We start from the raw sequence: 17,240 nt of genomic DNA, 5'->3' as shown, positions 1-17,240 counted from the left end.
GTGAGCTAGCTAGCGAGCTAGCTGCAGATGGCAAATAAGGATTTGATCCGATAATTATTTTGAATGTTGGTGTCACGTCATTTTATTGGACGCGTGTCTCCTGGACGAGTTCAGGATCATAATACAGTCTGGAAGGACTTGCAATCAAGACAAAGACAAAAAGTCCAAAGAAAATAAAACATGAATACAATTCTTACATCTTCTCGTGATTTCACTTGGAATCTAGTACGCATCCTCGTTTAAAACTTGGATTAAAATCAGCTTTTTCTTCCACATTACACTAAGCCGATTTCCAAACGTATACAACTGGAACAGTAAAACTTCAACAAGCCTTAAAACCGTTCTAACAAAACCAACATTTTGAATTTATGCCAAAGGGAGGCGCATACTTCACATTCATGAGCAAAACAAACGGGCAGATGATTCTTTTTTTTTTCCCCTGTCCAAGATGAAGACTTGACAGCATGACACGCATCCATCCGTACAGTTTGAGTTCACTTCATGACATACCTGGAAATCTCTGACCCAAGTTGATCAGTGGCTCACTTTTCTGGCGCCTTCTTTGATGAGGCAGAAAAGGTCATAAAATGTCCTCCGAGGTGGAATTCGGTCTCGGCTTCGAGTCTTTTGCGTCTCCCCAATATGGGAAATCCGTCTCCTTCTTTGCCCCGCGGCTTTGAGGTGGGCCGACGGCTCGGCGGTCAGTTGAAGCCCAAGCCCGTGCCTTTGGGTCTCTGCAGTGCCCGGACGGGCTCGGTGATGCCCCGCCCGTCGGGGCCCAGGCCCACGCCGGGGATCCATCCCATGCTCTGCAACATGCGGTTGCCCAGGTTACTGTCGGGAATGGGCGGCGCGTTTTCGCCCACCGCCGCTGAAACAAAAGCCGAGGGGAGACGTTAGAAAACGGCGGCCGCCAATGAAATGGAAAATCAGAGGTGAGGTGCGTACCTGAGGGCGCGGTGGATCCGAGGGGGGCCGCCTTCCGCCTGCGCTTGACATCCCCCATGCACAGCGAGCCCAGGTGCCCGCTGGTCTGCCTGGCGAAGCCAACGCGAGCGTTCAGCAAAAGCGGACGGAGCAGCGGGCCGGCTAAGACGTCCTCACCTGTTGGCCGTTTTGACCGAGCAGCTCCTGCGATGGCCTCGCTCCGTCCGAGGGTCCCAGTGTAACTGAAGCGGCGGGAGGACAAGCTTAAGCAATGTCAAACTTTTTTTTCCTTTTCCCATGCAGGATTAATTCATGGAACGAAGGCGGCAAAAGCAAACCTGAGTACAAAGGAGAGTGAAGTGGAGCGCCCTCGAGACTCACCTGTGCGTGTTCCCTCCTGGGGCTGGAGCTGAACCAGGGCCTGTTGAGGGCCACACGTTAGCCCACGTGACATCATCAAATCGATCCCGCGTTTGGAAAAGGACGATGACTCACTCGTGAGCGTCGCTAAAGTCCTGAGCGCTTTCGCCCTGCAGAACGTCGCCGCAGGGCCTCGGGTGCCCGTGATGGAGTCGGCTGAGCCGGGCCTGGAACCCTGATGATGATTCAGCACTGCCAACAATGTTGACCCCGCTCAAAAAAAAAAAAAAAAACCTGTTACCTGTCCTGGCCTCAGAGGTCATGATGGGGAAGGAGCCCGCGAGGATGTTGTTGAAGACGGGGTCGTTCAAGTCCAACTCCTCCGAGCAGCCGTCCCGCTCCCACCAGGGGATGACGCCAGCCACCCCGCACGCGCCGCCGCTGCCCGAGCTGGCTTCGCCCTCGCAGAACCAGTCGCTTTGCTCGTCGTCAGCTGGCGGCCGACAGAACGCGTTATTTTGCGGATGCTAAAGCCACAATGTGTACTTGCAACACAAAGCCTACCTTGGCGGCCTTCATCGTTGGTGTAGAGGCCGCCATCGCTGCTGTTGCTCACGCTGCTGGTTTCACTAAAGCACGGGAGGAGGACATAACACCAATGAAAGGACAATTGCATTTCAATCATTTGATTTCTGTCTTTCTATATTTTGTGCAAGATGGTCATTCTGACCCGGACTGAAAGAGACTAAAGTCCAAACACTAACCACCTGTCGCTCATCTCCTCATCTGAGCCCTTGTGCTCGTCCAGCTCCATCTTGTCCTTGGATCCTTCCGGCACACACGAGACGGGCTCCTCGCTTTCCACCACCACCCCTTCGTCGGCAGCCTCCGCCCCCGGTCTGTGAGGGGCCAGCTTCCTCTTCTTCATCCGGTTCTTCCCTCCCGCCGCCAGCAGCGAGCCGCTCCCGCAGATCTCCATGGCCGCCCGGCCTTCGCCGGGGCTCAGCCGGCGGGGTCCGGCGCCCGCCGCGCGAGCCTTGGGAATGGACGGAGGGGCCGGCATCACGGCGGAGGGGGGCTCCGGCTCGCCGGGGGGGTCCACGGCCATGCGCTTGACCTTGCGCCGCCGCCTGAGGCTGCGGGTTCCCTCGGCGGAGCCCAGGACGCCCAGATCGTCCGGCCACAGGGGCCGCTTGCTCCTGCCCGCGTCAGACATCTGCGGGGTGCGGCGTTTGGGGCCCAGCTGCTCGTCCGAGTCGCTGTTGTCGCGAGCGTGGTTGTTGGCGCCGGACACGCCTCCTGTGCTGGCGCGGTAGTCCTGCCACAAAGAAGAAGTGTTGGCTAATGTCAGCGTGTGCATTCATTTCATTTCTAGCAGTCAATGCAGCGGACTCACCTTGTGTTCTTCGGCGCTGGACTCGGAGCCCTCGCTCAGGTGCGCCGTCTCCCAGGGCGGGTGCGGGTTGTCGGAGCGCCTTTTGCGGCCCCTGCGCTTCCTGGCCTGTCTCTTCAGCAGGCAGCCCACCGTCACGGCGTGGTCCCCGCCGTCGCCAAAGCCGCCGCGCGCCGCCTGCTCCGAGCTCTCCTCCAAGGCTGACACCAGATCATGGACCAGCTCGTCCATTGTCCGGCGAAAGTGCCTGACGGGAAGATGCCATAAAAAGGATATGGGCAAGAGTTTGCAACAACAATGGAGTTACCCAGCAAGCTAACTGGACCGGTTACAAGCCATCCGTGACAAGAATCAATCAGCATCTCCACTAAATGAGGCTGTTACTTGCAGAAGATTAGCGCTGTCCCTACTCGAGGTTTTGACAACAAATAGCGGTCGAATGAGGCCATTGTCAAGCGGCCAGTCGCTGAAGGACCCAGAAAAAACTGTAGCAATTAGGGAAGCCGACTGTCACAACAGGCATTTACGAGATTGATGAGATTAAATCTCAAAATCACAACAACGCGGCTATTTCTAGAGTTGGCTTCATTAATCCAGTTATCTTTAAAAAAAGTCATTTAGCCAAGAACTGTCACTAAAACGACAGTTTAACATACTTGGGTCAATAACTGTTTATAATGCTACTTCTTGTTTTGTTTTTTTCAGCGATAAAAACTAGCTTGATTTATTATTAGCTTCAGATGCTAACAACACTTACTAGTTGCTCACTTACCTATTGACAGTCATTCAGAAACGCAACTAAACTCTAAATCACTTACGTTCATTAGTTGTTGAGTTTTTTATTTTTATTTTTTACAAGAAGCAAAAGACACACGACGAGGACGAAGCTACGATGCTAATGGGATAGCACGGCTAGCTGTAGCCGACCTTAGCCGGCTGCTGCTTTCAGCGTCAGACAACAATCTCTTTTCTTTTTTTTCTTTTTCTTCCGTCCTCCCAATAAAATGACCACCTACCAGCCGTTCCCCGCTTTGCTGATGCTTTTTCGGTTAGCCGCGCGGAACATCAAAGCCACCGAATGCCGTGCACTTTTAACCAGAAATGACGAAAAGACATTTAAACATCACAAGCACCATCCTGACACAAAAGCGAGTACGGGAGCAGAGACAACACTGAACGCAACCATAGGTAAGGGTCCTTCACGTACCCTGGGAAAGTCGGAATGTCTCGGACAAATCGCTGATTTCCTCGAGAATTTAAATTCCACTCAAATATTTTTTTCTATCAAATTGCTAGTTTACTTTTTTAGTGTGATATTAATCTGGAATCGTGAATACGTTCAAACATTTATGAGAAGACTAAAATAAAAATAAAAAATAAAGAACTTGCACCCTCGCATGTAATAACGCGGTTCAACCACTAGATGTAAGTGTTGCTCACCTCTGGAGAAAAAGCTGCCGGCAGGCCAGTCAAGCGCAACATACCAAAAGGTTAGAGGTTAAATCGTGGCTTGAGTGTAACAGTAATCAGAACGGGCACCGCGGAAGTCTTGAATCTAAGGCCGCGGTAATCTGATCTCATCTTAGACGTCAATGACATCGCGCCTGCCGTCAACAACAGGTGTCCCCAAAAAGACGGAACAAGAGTCCAGCAAGGTCTCCACGATCTCCAAAACAAACATTCCGAGAAGCTGTCCAAGCAAGCGCCCTCTTCCGAAATGCCAAAGAAGTCAGCGGGTCCGGTTTACTAAACGAGGGGGCCCGCTCTCAAGTTTCCTGGACTTGAAGGCCCCAGGTAAATTTAGTCAGTTGCACTTGCAGTTCTGCTGGTCAGATTCATTGAGGCCACTACAGAGTGAGGATCACTGGACAGGACTCGGGGGGGACACATTTGTGGACACGTACTATGGAATCATGACATCGGCAGAGGAGTGCGAAGAGGTGGAAGAGGCAGTCGATGATGCTACTGACAGAACATGGAGCTGGGTAATAAGAGCATGTTGGAAGATGCCAATGCGGCCATATGGCTTGACTCGTGTATGTATTAATTACATTCATTAACGAGCTGACAAGGGACTGATAACGTATTCCATTCATTCACGAGCTGCCGCAAGTGTTCATCCACAAGGCAATTAGAAAATCATTTTGCATGACAGTTATGCAGTGTTTCCGTTGATATAATATTGGTGTCACATCTGATGGCGCTCAGGCCACAAGAGCCTGACCCAATCAGAGGCCTCGGAATCTGCCCAAGCAGTAAAAAGAGATTTTTACATGCTACAGCGATACAGTTGAGTCAGCAGAAAGGGCGAGAACTCCAGCGACAGGGCCAATGTGCTCACGTGACAACTCATTTGAGGAAAGGAAATGCAGCGGCAGCAAAAAAATGGACACGAGTCAAGTTTTGGCTTGGCTTTTTGTAAACAGTGAGTTTCCACAACACGAGGGTTTTGAATGAGGCCAGACTCAAGTCACATGACTCATGACTCTGGCGATGCTTCTTGTTCCTTGAAACTGTGTCTAAGAAAAGCTGTCAGTCTCGTGTGTCCTCAGAGGACTTATGTATTACTAGAAATCCATTTTCACATGTAGGGAGGGACTAAGTAAAAAAAACACTTGAGTACACACACCTCGAACTTCTACTCAAGCACAGTTCTTTACTTTATGAAATATTTGCATGGCATGTTTATGCTCAAATAAGGAGGTGGGATGGATGGGAAGGGGAGGCGGGGCCATGTCACACTAAAAACCGCAAACAGCTTCTCGCTGGCTTGTGATTGGCCAAGTGGATCGCCTCATCATCAGACCGTCGATATGACGTCATCTCGTCGGCCGCCTCAACCACAGTTATTTTTTTTTTCACATTTGGTTCAAATGTTCCATTTCCAACGCTACTACAAGTAATAAAATAGAACTAATTCAATTCCTTCTCATTATTCTTTTGCTTTTAACTTTTATTTACCCCCGCTCATGCAACTGACAGCCTTTCCACTAGCTTCATGCGTGTTTAGTTTTTAAAAGTATTGTTTTTGTCCATGAAGTGAATTCCCTTTGTGAATGAATCAAGTATCTACCTGCAAATCGATCAACGTATCAAACTATCCCTTTAGAAAATGAACTGTCACCGCGGTTGCACTTTCACCGGTGAGTTTAGCAACGTCAAAGCTCAACGCTGATTGGCCGATGGGCGGGGCCTTGTGCATAGCACGCGACACCGAGACCGAGCGATGCGTCAGCTGTTCGGAGGAATGACTGCTCCATTTATCCATCTTCGGTTCGACATCCCTCACGTTTCGTCTCGCTTTACATCAGATCATGAATTACGTTGGAAGGCAAGTGGCTACTTTCTAATGCCGCGCTGAGGAACTGCTTCGTTTTCCCAACGCACTCAGAAGGTAAAGACACACTAGTTTGCATTTCGCATAAATCTGACATATCAGGCAAAAGTGTGCACGAGTTCACATCTGCGCAAATGATTAGATCTTAATCTTAATGTCACTATCGTAGGAGAAGACCGTCAGCTTTCAAGTGATGCGTAGTTTTGCTTAGTTTCGTGGAAGATGTCATTTGTCCTACTAGTGAGGACAGAGTGTGTACTAGTACATCGATAATGCATGTAAGTGTGTGCATAGGACAGTTGTAAGCACACTAGTATTAGTGCATGGGACGTTCATGGCCATCAGCCAATTGATGGACATGTTGCAACATTTCCGCTTCTCATACATTCCCATTTTGGGCCTCAACAGAAAGTGGAGGAGATGAGGGGGGCGGGGGGTCTGCTGGCGTTAATTCCTTTTATTCACTTCTAACGTCTGCCAGTCTCAGAAAAAGATCTGAAAGGCTTGAAAGTTTTAAAAATAGCCACAGTCTGGAGATGAACTATTTTCAGTTTACAGCAAACATTGGGGCGTGTTGACACTGACATGCCGTCAACTCAGCTGGTCAAGACAAGCCGAGCGACCGAACTCTTCTTGCGTAACGCCATTCAAAAATGCCTTTGTCACTATTTAACATCCTCTTCCCATTTCCGATCATACATGACACAGTTCGCTTTTTAACCACACTTGCCTTGTCTCCGCCAGACCCGTCAGACCATGAACTACGTGGGCCAGTTGGCGGGTCAGGTCTTCGTGCAGGTCAAGGAGCTGTACCGAGGCCTGAACCCGGCCACGCTGTCGGGCTGCATCGACGTCATCGTGGTGCGGCGCCCCGACGGCTCGCTGCACTGCTCGCCCTTCCACGTCCGCTTCGGCAAGATGGGCGTCCTGCGTTCAAGAGAGAAAGTGGTCAGCAAACATATGCAAAACATGAAAAAAAACAAAACAACTTATGAATATATTTTACAGGTGGACATGGAGATTAACGGAGAGCCAGTGGATCTACATATGAAGCTCGGAGACAACGGAGAGGCCTTCTTTGTCCAGGAAATGGAAAATAATCAGGTCGATAAGATCAAATAAGCGATGCACAAAAGGAAAACTAGTATGAAATGTAAACACGCCATGCCAAATATTTTACACGCTTTGAGGAATATAGGTCAGGCTGTGTGTGCACACTTGGCCCGGCCGCCGGGAATTTTCTTCCTTTTATAGCTGGAAAGCCATCCTTCATTTCCCAGAAAGCATTCAAGCTGTATTCAAGGAACGCTTGGGCCATAAATTTTGAAAAGAAGCAAAGGCGATGTTTTCTTTTTTTTTTTCCCAGCCAGACGAGTGTCAGATTTCCAGAACAGGAAAATCATTTTTTCCTTTTTCCAACCACTCTGAGTTGTTTACATACAAAACGTGCCGACTACTACGCAGAGCACGACATAGTATTCCTTCGCCCCGACTTGCTCTTTTGGAGCTACAGTAGAAGCTCCTGGAAAGTGTTCTACTTTCCTGGAGCCAAGTGTAATCAAACCGGGTTTTTTTTCTGGCTGCTTTTTATAGTTCAGCTTATACTTGGAAACACCAGGAAAAGAAGAGGCATGTTTTCTAATCACTCCAAAGGTCAAATCTTATCAATATTAATATCAACAGGAAGTGGTTCCTGCCTACCTGGCCACCTCCCCCATCCCGTCAGACGGGCTGGTTCTGATGAGCTCCTCGCTGATGGGGAAGAGCCCGGGGACTCCCGTGCAGACCTTGGGCTCCGTGGGGAGCAGCGGAGAGACCGGCACGGCGGCCACCATGATGATGAAGAAGCGAAGGAAGAGGAGGAGGAAAGCTCGGACGGACAGCCTGAAGAAGGAGGAGAGTGGCGACGACTACTCAGAGGACGAGGACATGTTCACCATGGACATCAGCTCTGATGAGGAAATGGAGAGCAACAGGTAAGCGAGAAGAAAGTCAAACCCGTTTGCAGAAACAAAGCCACATCATGTAGGTCACACGTCATTGGATATGTGCAAGATCGGGTTTGGATCTAAACTTGGACGAGCGTATAACTTGACCTCCCAGGCTGAGATGACCCCAAATAATCCAATTTATTTTGACTGAATGAGATATTGCGTTTCAGGCCTCCTCCCCGAGAAGCGGCAGGGGCTCTTTCAAAACAAGCAACCGTCTACGCTCACTCGGACGGCGACTGGAGCCCCCTCCAGAGGTGCCTTCTTCATTCAGAACCTAAATATGATTATTTTATTCTTATATTTATATTTGGTTATTTATTCATATTATTTTTTATATAATTAAAAAAAAAAAATTCTATTATTTATATTTCTTATCGTTATCATCCATTGTTCTTTTCTTCTACCAATCTTTTTCCCCGCCTCCAGCCCCGGGAACTCCCGTCCCGCATCCCCCAAAAGCGACTCTGAGATCATGAGGAAGCCGTCCGAGGCGGGCAATCAGGATTCGGCCATGCATTGGGCGTGGGGGGAGCTGCCGCAGGCCGCCACCGTAAGCTGCATTTTAAACTTCGTCCTTCAGCGGCCTTCCCAACGTAACGTGAGCCCCGACCTCCCAGCCGTCCTTCCTCCCGACGAAACCCGAGCCGCCGCCGATCGCTCCCGTGCCCATCCCGCTATCGGAGAGCGCTCACTTCTGTGCGATACGAACCGTCGGCACGTCGACGGACTCGCCCTCGGCAGAGGACGCGACGGGCCAGCCGGCGGGGAAGAATGACTCCCCATCCAAGAAAAAAGGTTTGGTTTGATCCAAACAGCATCCGGCTATTGCTTGAAAGGGGCTCACAATCTTGCGGGCGTTTCTGTAGACAGACGGAGCCGTCACCTGGGCGCCGATGGAGTTTACCTGGATGACCTCACGCAGCTGGAGCCGGAAGTGGCCGCCTTGTATTTCCCAAAGAGGTACAGCGAGAGGCTCGCTCCGACCCGATTCGTCAAACACGCCATCATCTGCCGTCTCGCCACAGCGACGGCGGGGCGGCGCCGAGGAGCGGCGAGGAGCCGGGTGTTCGCAGCCACTCCCCGCAGTCGCTGAGCTCCGGGGGCGACAGCGGCGTGGACGGATACGGCGACCCGATGGGCGACCTGCCCTCCTTCGCCATCTCGCTGTGCGGCGGCCTCAACGAGGAGATCGGATCAGAACAGTTCCACGCCAAGATCATCTCGTACCAGCAGTTTGTTCAGAACCCGTCCGTCATCGACGACCCCAACCTGGTGGTGAAAATCGGCTCCAAGTAAGTTTGAAGGAAACGTGCGTTTGTATTGGATGGCGAGAAGCTCCGCAGGCGTACCTAATGAAGTGTCCAACGAACTAAATGGTCCGCGCTTTCAGATACTATAATTGGAGCAGCGCTGCTCCCATCATGCTGGCGATGCAGGCCTTCCACAAGCCGCTGCCAAAGGTCGGACATCACACGCACACACACGTTCTCTCGGGTTCTCTGATGTCAACTCATCGTCGTGTCCCTCCTCCTTGTTTATTTCCATCCCGCTTTCATCCATTAGCCGAAATACCTGTCTATTATTTACTCCTCCCTGCAATCGCTTCTGTGCCGTGCGGCTGATCTGTTGGGCTTCAGCTCTGTAACTTCATCATCACGCCTGCATGATGATTTTTTTTTTTTTTTTATGGTCTGCTTCTGTTGTCTTAAGTTGATTTTTTATTTTTTTTCCTCCTCTCTGGTGTTTTGTGTTTCCCACGATCCGCTCCAGGCTGCCGTGGAAAACATCATGAAGGAGAAAATGCCCAAGAAAGGAGGGAGGTGGTGGTTCTCCTGGAGAGGCCGCAACAGCAAATCGGTACGATTGAAGTGTCCAATTTTAACGTCCTTTTTGTGCCCACTAGAGGGCAGTATAGTTTAGTCATGAAGACACAACCAAGAAGTCCTTTTTCACAGCGTCTCCCTTTTGCTAGGACTCCATCTCGGAACGGGGCGCCAGCGGCTCAGATCAACTCGGGCCGTCGGCCGCGGGCCGGCATAAAGAGGAGTCATCGTCCAGCGACGAAGACCACCGGGTGGCCAGGCAGAGCCCGGCCGCCGTCCAGTCGGAGGCCGGGACGGTCGCGGGAACCGTGTCGTACAAGAAGACGCTCAGACTCACCTCGGAGCAGCTGGTGAGGAGCTTTGACTTTGTCCTTGACTCTCCTGCTCCATGGCATTTTCTAAAGCCATCTCTCCACGTTTGGCCACGGCAGATGTCGCTGCAGCTGCGTGACGGGGCCAACGAGGCGGTGTTCAGCGTCACCACTCAATACCAGGGCACGTGTCGCTGCCAGGGAACCATCTACCTCTGGAACTGGGATGACAAGATCATCATTTCCGACATAGACGGGACCATCACAAGGTCTGTGCGTCACATTTTCATCCTCAATGGCCATTCTGAAGCCCCGACCCATGTTTGGGTTGCAGGTCGGACACGCTGGGCCACATCCTGCCCACCTTGGGGAAGGACTGGACTCACCAGGGCATCGCGCAGCTCTACCATAAAGTCAGCCAGTAAGCAAATCTCGCCGACGCTCGGCTCAGTTCCGGCGGTAGCGGCGCTCAAACCGTCGTCCCGCCTCACTTCAGGAACGGCTACAAGATCCTGTACTGCTCGGCCCGAGCTATCGGCATGGCCGACATGACGCGGGGCTACCTGCACTGGGTCAACGAGAGGGGCACCATGCTGCCCGTGGGGCCCGTCTTGCTCAGCCCCAGCAGCCTCTTCTCAGCTCTGCACAGGTGTGTGACGTAATGGCACGCTACCGCTAGCAAGAAACGCTCTAACAGATACCTGCCCCATCTAACCAGGGAAGTGATCGAGAAGAAGCCGGAGAAGTTCAAGGTGGAATGTCTGACCGATATCAGGAACCTCTTTTACCCCAACACGCAACCTTTCTACGCAGCCTTCGGCAACCGGCCGACGGTAAACACGCAAACAAAGGATCCAAGATGGCCGCCTTCTTGCTAACCTTTGGTCTCCATTTGGATCGACAGGATGTGTTTTCCTACAAAGAAGTCGGGGTTCCGCTGAAGCGGATTTTCACGGTGAACCCCAAAGGGGAGCTGGTGCAGGAACACGCCAAGACCAACATCTCGTCGTGAGTCCACGTGACGCGAGCCAAATGGCTGACTATAACGTGAGCCTAACTCGAAGTGACCCTGTTGCAGGTACGTCCGTCTGGGGGAGGTGGTGGACCACGTGTTCCCCCTCAAGGCCCGAGCCTCGTCCTCGGACTTCCCCTGCTCGGACACCTACAGCCACTTCACCTACTGGAGGGAGCAGCTCCCCCAGGTGGCTCGCCAGGGAACCACACCCCCTCAGACGCCCGTCCCCGCCCCGGCAGCCGACTCCTTTTAGCAGCGTGATGCATTCAAATGCACTTTGTGACTGAATCATTTATTCAGGGCAGCTTATTGATTTGGAGGGAGCCTTTATATTTTTAGTAGAGGAGCTCAACTCGGTGCCAAATATATACCTTTATTTTCTTACACGCGTGACGAGTTAGTCCATCCAAATGCATTTTACTGCACAAATTTCCTTTTGTTAATTTGGTTTTGATGCATTTCTTTGTCCCCTGATGCGTAAAAAATAATCATCTGTCTATAACTGCAATCAAAAGTCACGTGGAAAAAAAGTTAGAAAGGGAATTTGACAGTATTTCTTGCGTCGCGGCAAACCAAATGTTACTTTGACGATCGTGATGTATCGCTTTTGATGGTGCTTGGAAACGCGTCCTATTCTTTCTATGAAAGAGCTGGAATTTTATCCTCTGTGTAGACCACATTCACTGTTAAGGTCAAATAAATGCTCTTGTAGAATTTGTTTTTGTCATGAGTGGAAAAATAGCAAAGATGTCAAGTGGGATACAAGTAGGCCCGTCATAACAGCATAGTACATACAGCAGGGGTCCCCAAACTTTTTCCTGTGAGGGCCACATAACCTTTCCCTTCTCTGATGGCGGGCCGGTGGCAGTTTGTAACAGAAAAAGTGTGACGATCGTAGGGGAGCTTAAAAAAATTATTGTTTTCCAGAAAGCCACACATAACCAAATAACGGTTATTTAATAACCCTTTCCAGGTTCTTTACAGAAAAAAAGTCAGGAAACAAATAATAACACTATTAATGAAATAAATAATAACTAAACCCTCTCTGAGTTCTTCACAGAAAAAACAGGAAATAAATAACTAAATAACTCTCTCTGGGTTCTTCATAGAAAAAAAAACATGGAACATTAACTTTCTGTTGTGCCATGCACAATCTTAACAGATAAAAGTTCAGCTCAGTTGTCAGAGCAGAACCTCTCTGACACATATGAGCAGTCTCTTAAAGTTCTTGTGTTCCTTCCTTATAATCCTTTTGTAGGTTCCAGTAGGCTTGTAGACACTGCTGTCTTTTTTGTTAAAGTTTGATAGTGCGTCATAGTCTGGAGTAAAATTTGTTGTGGCAATTCTTAGGCGAGATCCGAGGTGTTGGTCCGTTTACCTCGATCTGTGACGGGTAGATGTTGACGTTCATGTGGCTGAACGTCACGTCGCGTACGTCGAGCCAAATTGGCAACTCTTTTAAACGCTCGGCACTGCTTTACTTGGGCGACATTTTAACGGAAGGATTCCAGGGGAAGGTTTGTGGGTGGCTTTAGCGCAAAACTGCATCTGAAAGCTCAGCGCGCAAATTACAAGAATGCTGTCGTCACAGCCCACGCTCTAAATTCGGGACTGATACAAATAGAGCGCGAGTGCGCCATGTCCGTACACGCACTTGTGAGTGTGCACCGAGCTTTCTGACACGGCTTCCGGTAGTAAATGCGCAGGCGAGCGCTTCCCCATCTACTGGGGAAACGCAGTCATTGCAGGCAAAATGAGCAAAAAAAAAAAAAAAAAGTTTAATAATACAATTTATTCAGGGTTGGCGGGCCAGATTAAACGGTCCCGCGGGCCGTATCCGGCCCGCGGGCCGTAGTTTGGTGACCCCTGACATACAGTATAGCTGTATTATACTGCCCTCTAGTGGCCAAGATGTGCGCAACAGAAGGAGCAGGGGGGGATCAGTGGAGTTCAAATCAAAACCGAAAGTAAAAAGATATAGGACACTGTCACAAAGCGGAAGCTCCGCATTTTTCACCATTTTCGTTTGCCCCTTAAATTGCATGTATTTTTGCTCGACTTGCGCGTCATAACACCCCGCAGGGAGCATTCGGGAGAGCTCGGTTCGGCAAGACTGGTCAGACGCCCACCGAGAGATGAAAAAAACGGTAAGGAGAAGTTGGTCGGTCGAGTCTTTTTTTCCCTCCAAATCATCTTAATATATTGGAGATTGACGTGCAATTTACTCCGTGTGAGCCGTTGCACAAACATAGTGCCATATTTGTCATTAATTGATTATATTTGTATTTTGTCTTACACAACACGGAAAAATAAATCTTTGCCTTTCTTTTTCCACTACTCTGTATTAACTTGACAAATAGGTCCGAAATAATGATATCAGATTCTATTGTTTACTTTGGCTGGCTTTAGTAGGTCACTAACCCATTTGTCCCCAGTTATGAATTATTGCTGTCTAACAACCTCGTGTTGATTGTCAACAGCGGGGGTACGTGCGACTCGGCCTTCACGAGGAGGATGACGAGGAAGACATGGTGGACATATTAGAAGAAAGGAGGCAAAGCAGTGACATAGGCCACGCCCTCAGAAACTTTATGCCCCGCCCTCACAGAAGGCCAGAGGCCTTTTCTGCCAGTCAACTCAACGCGGCCGTGCTGGACTCCCGCCAAGTACGCCACGTGACGGTCGAGGTGGGCTTGCACCCAAAAGCCCCCTAAACGTAGCGGCGTTACTGAAACCGACCTTTGCTCAGGTTGCCATGGAGACGGGGTCGCCACCAGAGGCGGTGAGAGCGCAAGCGGCGGCCATCTTGGAGGAGATGTCCCAAAAGCTGCAGTTGGGTTTTGTGCGTCTGATGGGCTTCATGCTCAGCAAAGTCCTCAAGCGCATCTACTCCGCCATCTTGGTCAACACGCGGGCGCTCGCCACGGTCGCTACACTTGACGCACGCGGCAAATTCAGTTTGATTCGACGCGCACTTTGAGGAATTTCGCATATATTTTGCAGCTTCGGCAACTTATGGAGGACGCGCCCGTCGTCCTGCTGCCCAACCACAGGAGCTACACGGACTTTTTAGTCATCTCCTACATTATGTTTACTTACGACGTCCCGCTACCCGTCATCGCTTCTGGACTGGGTCAGTTTTTTTTCCCTGTCTTCCGGCTTAGGTGGGGCACTCTTGCATCTGCCCCTCAAGCAAAACAGCAATCATAGTAAAGATCCAAAGAGTGACTCACCGTTGCTGTTTGTTTTCCGTGAAGCTCTGGCTGGGATGAAGTTGATGGGCGAGATGCTGCGTCGCTGCGGCGCTTTCTACATCAGGCGCGACATCGCCTCCAACAGGCTGTACTGTGAAGTGCTGTCGGAATACGTGAAGAGCCTGGTCAGGGTAGGTCGGACGCTTTTCTGCTCCGAGCAGGAAATGTCGACACATTTTTTTTCGTCCCGCAGACAGGATTCGCGCCGGTGGAATTTTACATCGAAGGCTACCGGAGTCGCTCGCTCAAATCCTTGACGCCCAAGCAAGGTGAGTCAGATCCACTCGATGATGTTTTGAAAAGTCCACACGGTAAAAATTGGAAATAACGATGCGTAGGGATGCTGCAGATGGTTCTGGATCCCTACTTTGAAGGCCAGGTGGACGACGTCATCTTGGTTCCTGTCAGTTTGAGCTACGACCGACTTTTAGAAGAATCCCTGCTGGCCCACGAGCTACTGGGCATTCCCAAACCCAAAGAGAGCACCCTGGTGCGTCACCACCTTCCACGGGTTCTCGGTGCCGAGAATTTAAGCCGTGTTTGGGTTTTGCTCCGCAGGGCCTGCTGAAGGCCGCCAAGGTCCTAGGCGAGGATTACGGCCGCATGCACGTCAACTTTGGCCGGCCCATGTCAGCCAGACAACTTTGTCAAGGCAAAATGGAGTCGCTCGTGTTGGAGTGAGTCATGTGATTGTTTCGAATTTTCACATAGCGATGAAATCAAACCATTTTGGGGGATTTGTTTCCGCAGAGACGTTCTCGAGGAGAAACGGGCTTTTTTGAAGCGGCTGGCTCACGTAATCGTTCGAATCCAAGAGCGAGGTTGCTTCCACAGTCCGTGGTCCCTCATGGCCTGCCTGCTGCTGCAATGGCCGCCATCGGTCTTGATCCAAACGGGCCTACCTTGGCGACGCCTGGCCGAAAGGACGCTATGGTTGAAGAGGTTGGCGCTGAGCTTCGGGGCGCGGCTCAACTGGCCCGGTGGGTTTGATGGGAAATCGCATCCCACTAGGCCACCCACCGTGTTGTACAAAGTTCATGGGGGGGGCACTTTGCAGCTTTGAGCAAGATCAGACAGATTAAAGCAATGCGAGTTGGCACGAGCGTTCACATTCACTTACGGGACGTTAGCTAAGATTAGCGCTGATCCCAAGAGGGACCCGCTCAAACATCTCATGGCGAGTAAACACACACCTTGGAAGGGTGGATGAATAGAAAGGTCACCTCTGATCCGCTCTTTAGGACACACCCCCGACCTGGAAGTGATGTCATCGGCCGTGGCTCTCCATTACCCATCGGTCCGCCTGAAGGCACAACGTGTCTTCCTGGTGGTGGAGGACGAGGAAGCGGCGGCGGGCGGGCGGGAAACCGCTGTGGCCAAGATGGCGGCGGCCATGTTGATGATGGCGTCCTACCGCAACCAGTCGCTGCACCTTTTCGTCCGGCCGGCCTTGCTGGCCGTGGCCTTGAGTCTTTCTCCGAGCGTCCGGAGGGGTAAGGAAGCTGGAACTGGTAACCGTGGCAACGGCGCGTAACCCAACGCCATGGTGTTGTTGTCACAGATGAGGTCTTTGCCACCTTCTGCTTCCTCCGGGACGTCTTCACAAGTGAATTCATCTTCATTCCTGGCGAGGCCCAGGAGGTAAACCGGATGACTTTTTGGACTTTTTGCTCGAATACAGCTTTTTCTCTTTTCAGGACTTTGAGGAGGCATGCGGCCTCTTGAAGAAATGCGGCGCCCTCGACGCTACCGACTCCCAGGAAGTGAGGGCGTGGGAGGAAGGCGGCGCTGAGGTGTTGTCTTTCCTGCGGGGGCTTCTGAAACCTTTCGTGGACTCCTACCTGGTACATTTCACCGTCAGTTGACTTTTTGTGAAGTTCTTCTCAAGTTTGTGCTTGGTGTCTAGGTCATGTTGAGGTTCATCAGTGAGCTGGATGCACACGTGATCACCGAGCAAGACTTCCTACCTGCTGTGAGGAGTTTGGCGACCACGCTCCTTCTCGCAGGTAAAGACCATCGCCGCCGCCGTTGACATCTCAGCCGTCTTCTTCTCGGGCCTCCGTCGGCAGGCAAGCTCCGCACCTACGAGTTGTTCTCGTCCGACGTCCAGAAGAACTTCCTGGCGTTCCTCAGGAACCTGGCAGCTGTGACAAAGTTGAAGGCGTGAGTAATGAGATTAAAGTCATGAGGGAAAAACTGTTTGGCTGCTAAGCTCATTTTGTCTGCGCCTCGCTTGACCGCTTCGGTCTCGTTCACAGGTCAGAGAAGGCGTACCGTGTCGATAAAGACGCCGTGAGACGGATTGAAGGCATGCTCTGTAAGAAAGCTGCTTGTTGTTTTGCATTACCCGATAATATTCGAAGTCATCGTGTTGACCGGCGCTCGGCTTGGAATTACGCTCAAGTGTTTTTCTCGTCTCTAGCTGGCCAAATCCGTCCCCCGAAGATCCAGACTGAACCTGACGCAAGACTTTAGTCTCCGCTGGAACGAGTCCAGCATCACACCACATTTGCACGCTCACCTCCACTTGACCTCTGTCCTCCTCCTTGCGCCGCGCTTTTCTTTTCAGTGTCGCCAAGCATCATCATCAGCGTTTCGATTTGAGCCAGTTATATTTCTTTGAAACTTTTATATGAAGGAGTGTTGGAACTGCACTGAAAGGAAATATCATGACAAGGTTACCAGACTAAGACATGGAAAAAAATGAAGACATTTATTTTGCATCAATTAAATCTTGTAACAGTTTTTCTCTCCTAAAATATTTTTGGCTTATAACGTCAAATATCACAGCAAATCAAGATTCTATTTGAGACTTTTATTATTTTT

At 50.7% G+C, this 17,240-nt stretch overlaps 3 protein-coding genes across 7 annotated transcripts; 2 read left to right on the top strand and 1 right to left on the bottom strand.

The window, feature by feature from the left end:
• Positions 1–54: 54 nt before the first annotated feature.
• Positions 55–3,885, bottom strand: gpatch2 (G patch domain containing 2). 3 transcript variants are annotated; one of them, XM_061270492.1, is made up of 10 exons: positions 3,697–3,885; positions 2,684–2,927; positions 2,052–2,605; positions 1,852–1,916; positions 1,589–1,780; positions 1,423–1,522; positions 1,309–1,348; positions 1,105–1,169; positions 949–1,037; positions 55–871 (listed from the first exon to the last, which is right to left on the bottom strand). In XM_061270492.1, exons 1-10 carry the CDS (start codon positions 3,744–3,746, stop codon positions 702–704), a joined length of 1,569 nt encoding a protein of 522 aa, XP_061126476.1. In that variant the 5' UTR covers positions 3,747–3,885; the 3' UTR covers positions 55–701. The 3 variants fall into 3 exon arrangements, with proteins under 3 accessions (XP_061126476.1, XP_061126477.1, XP_061126478.1); XM_061270493.1 differs by having other exon boundaries at positions 2,055–2,605; XM_061270494.1 differs by lacking the exon at positions 3,697–3,885 and adding an exon at positions 3,499–3,666.
• A 375-nt stretch (positions 3,886–4,260) lies between these two features.
• lpin1b (lipin 1b) lies at positions 4,261–11,876 on the top strand. Of its 2 annotated transcripts, none has more exons than XM_061270461.1 (18): positions 4,261–4,665; positions 6,762–6,965; positions 7,026–7,121; positions 7,701–7,993; positions 8,179–8,265; positions 8,438–8,561; positions 8,629–8,806; positions 8,878–8,971; positions 9,037–9,303; positions 9,402–9,471; positions 9,782–9,868; positions 9,984–10,184; positions 10,266–10,414; positions 10,480–10,566; positions 10,642–10,794; positions 10,864–10,978; positions 11,050–11,153; positions 11,224–11,876. In XM_061270461.1, the coding sequence occupies exons 1-18, from the start codon at positions 4,273–4,275 to the stop codon at positions 11,411–11,413; spliced, it is 2,892 nt and encodes a 963-aa protein (XP_061126445.1). In that variant the 5' UTR covers positions 4,261–4,272; the 3' UTR covers positions 11,414–11,876. The 2 variants fall into 2 exon arrangements, with proteins under 2 accessions (XP_061126445.1, XP_061126446.1); XM_061270462.1 differs by lacking the exon at positions 4,261–4,665 and adding an exon at positions 5,869–6,074.
• Positions 11,877–13,103: 1,227 nt separating this feature from the next.
• Positions 13,104–17,159, top strand: LOC133146596 (dihydroxyacetone phosphate acyltransferase-like). 2 transcript variants are annotated; one of them, XM_061270478.1, is made up of 16 exons: positions 13,104–13,307; positions 13,641–13,826; positions 13,910–14,086; positions 14,164–14,293; positions 14,418–14,545; positions 14,608–14,683; positions 14,753–14,904; positions 14,973–15,091; positions 15,165–15,394; positions 15,656–15,907; positions 15,976–16,055; positions 16,112–16,258; positions 16,321–16,420; positions 16,484–16,577; positions 16,673–16,731; positions 16,837–17,159. In XM_061270478.1, the coding sequence occupies exons 1-16, from the start codon at positions 13,296–13,298 to the stop codon at positions 16,887–16,889; spliced, it is 1,995 nt and encodes a 664-aa protein (XP_061126462.1). In that variant the 5' UTR covers positions 13,104–13,295; the 3' UTR covers positions 16,890–17,159. The 2 variants fall into 2 exon arrangements, with proteins under 2 accessions (XP_061126462.1, XP_061126461.1); XM_061270477.1 differs by having other exon boundaries at positions 13,105–13,307; positions 13,641–13,847.
• Positions 17,160–17,240: the final 81 nt, after the last annotated feature.

Source organism: Syngnathus typhle, linkage group LG22, assembly GCF_033458585.1.
Source record: "Syngnathus typhle isolate RoL2023-S1 ecotype Sweden linkage group LG22, RoL_Styp_1.0, whole genome shotgun sequence".
Lineage (NCBI taxonomy): Eukaryota > Metazoa > Chordata > Actinopteri > Syngnathiformes > Syngnathidae > Syngnathus > Syngnathus typhle.
This window is presented reverse-complemented; position numbering and strand designations above follow the sequence as displayed.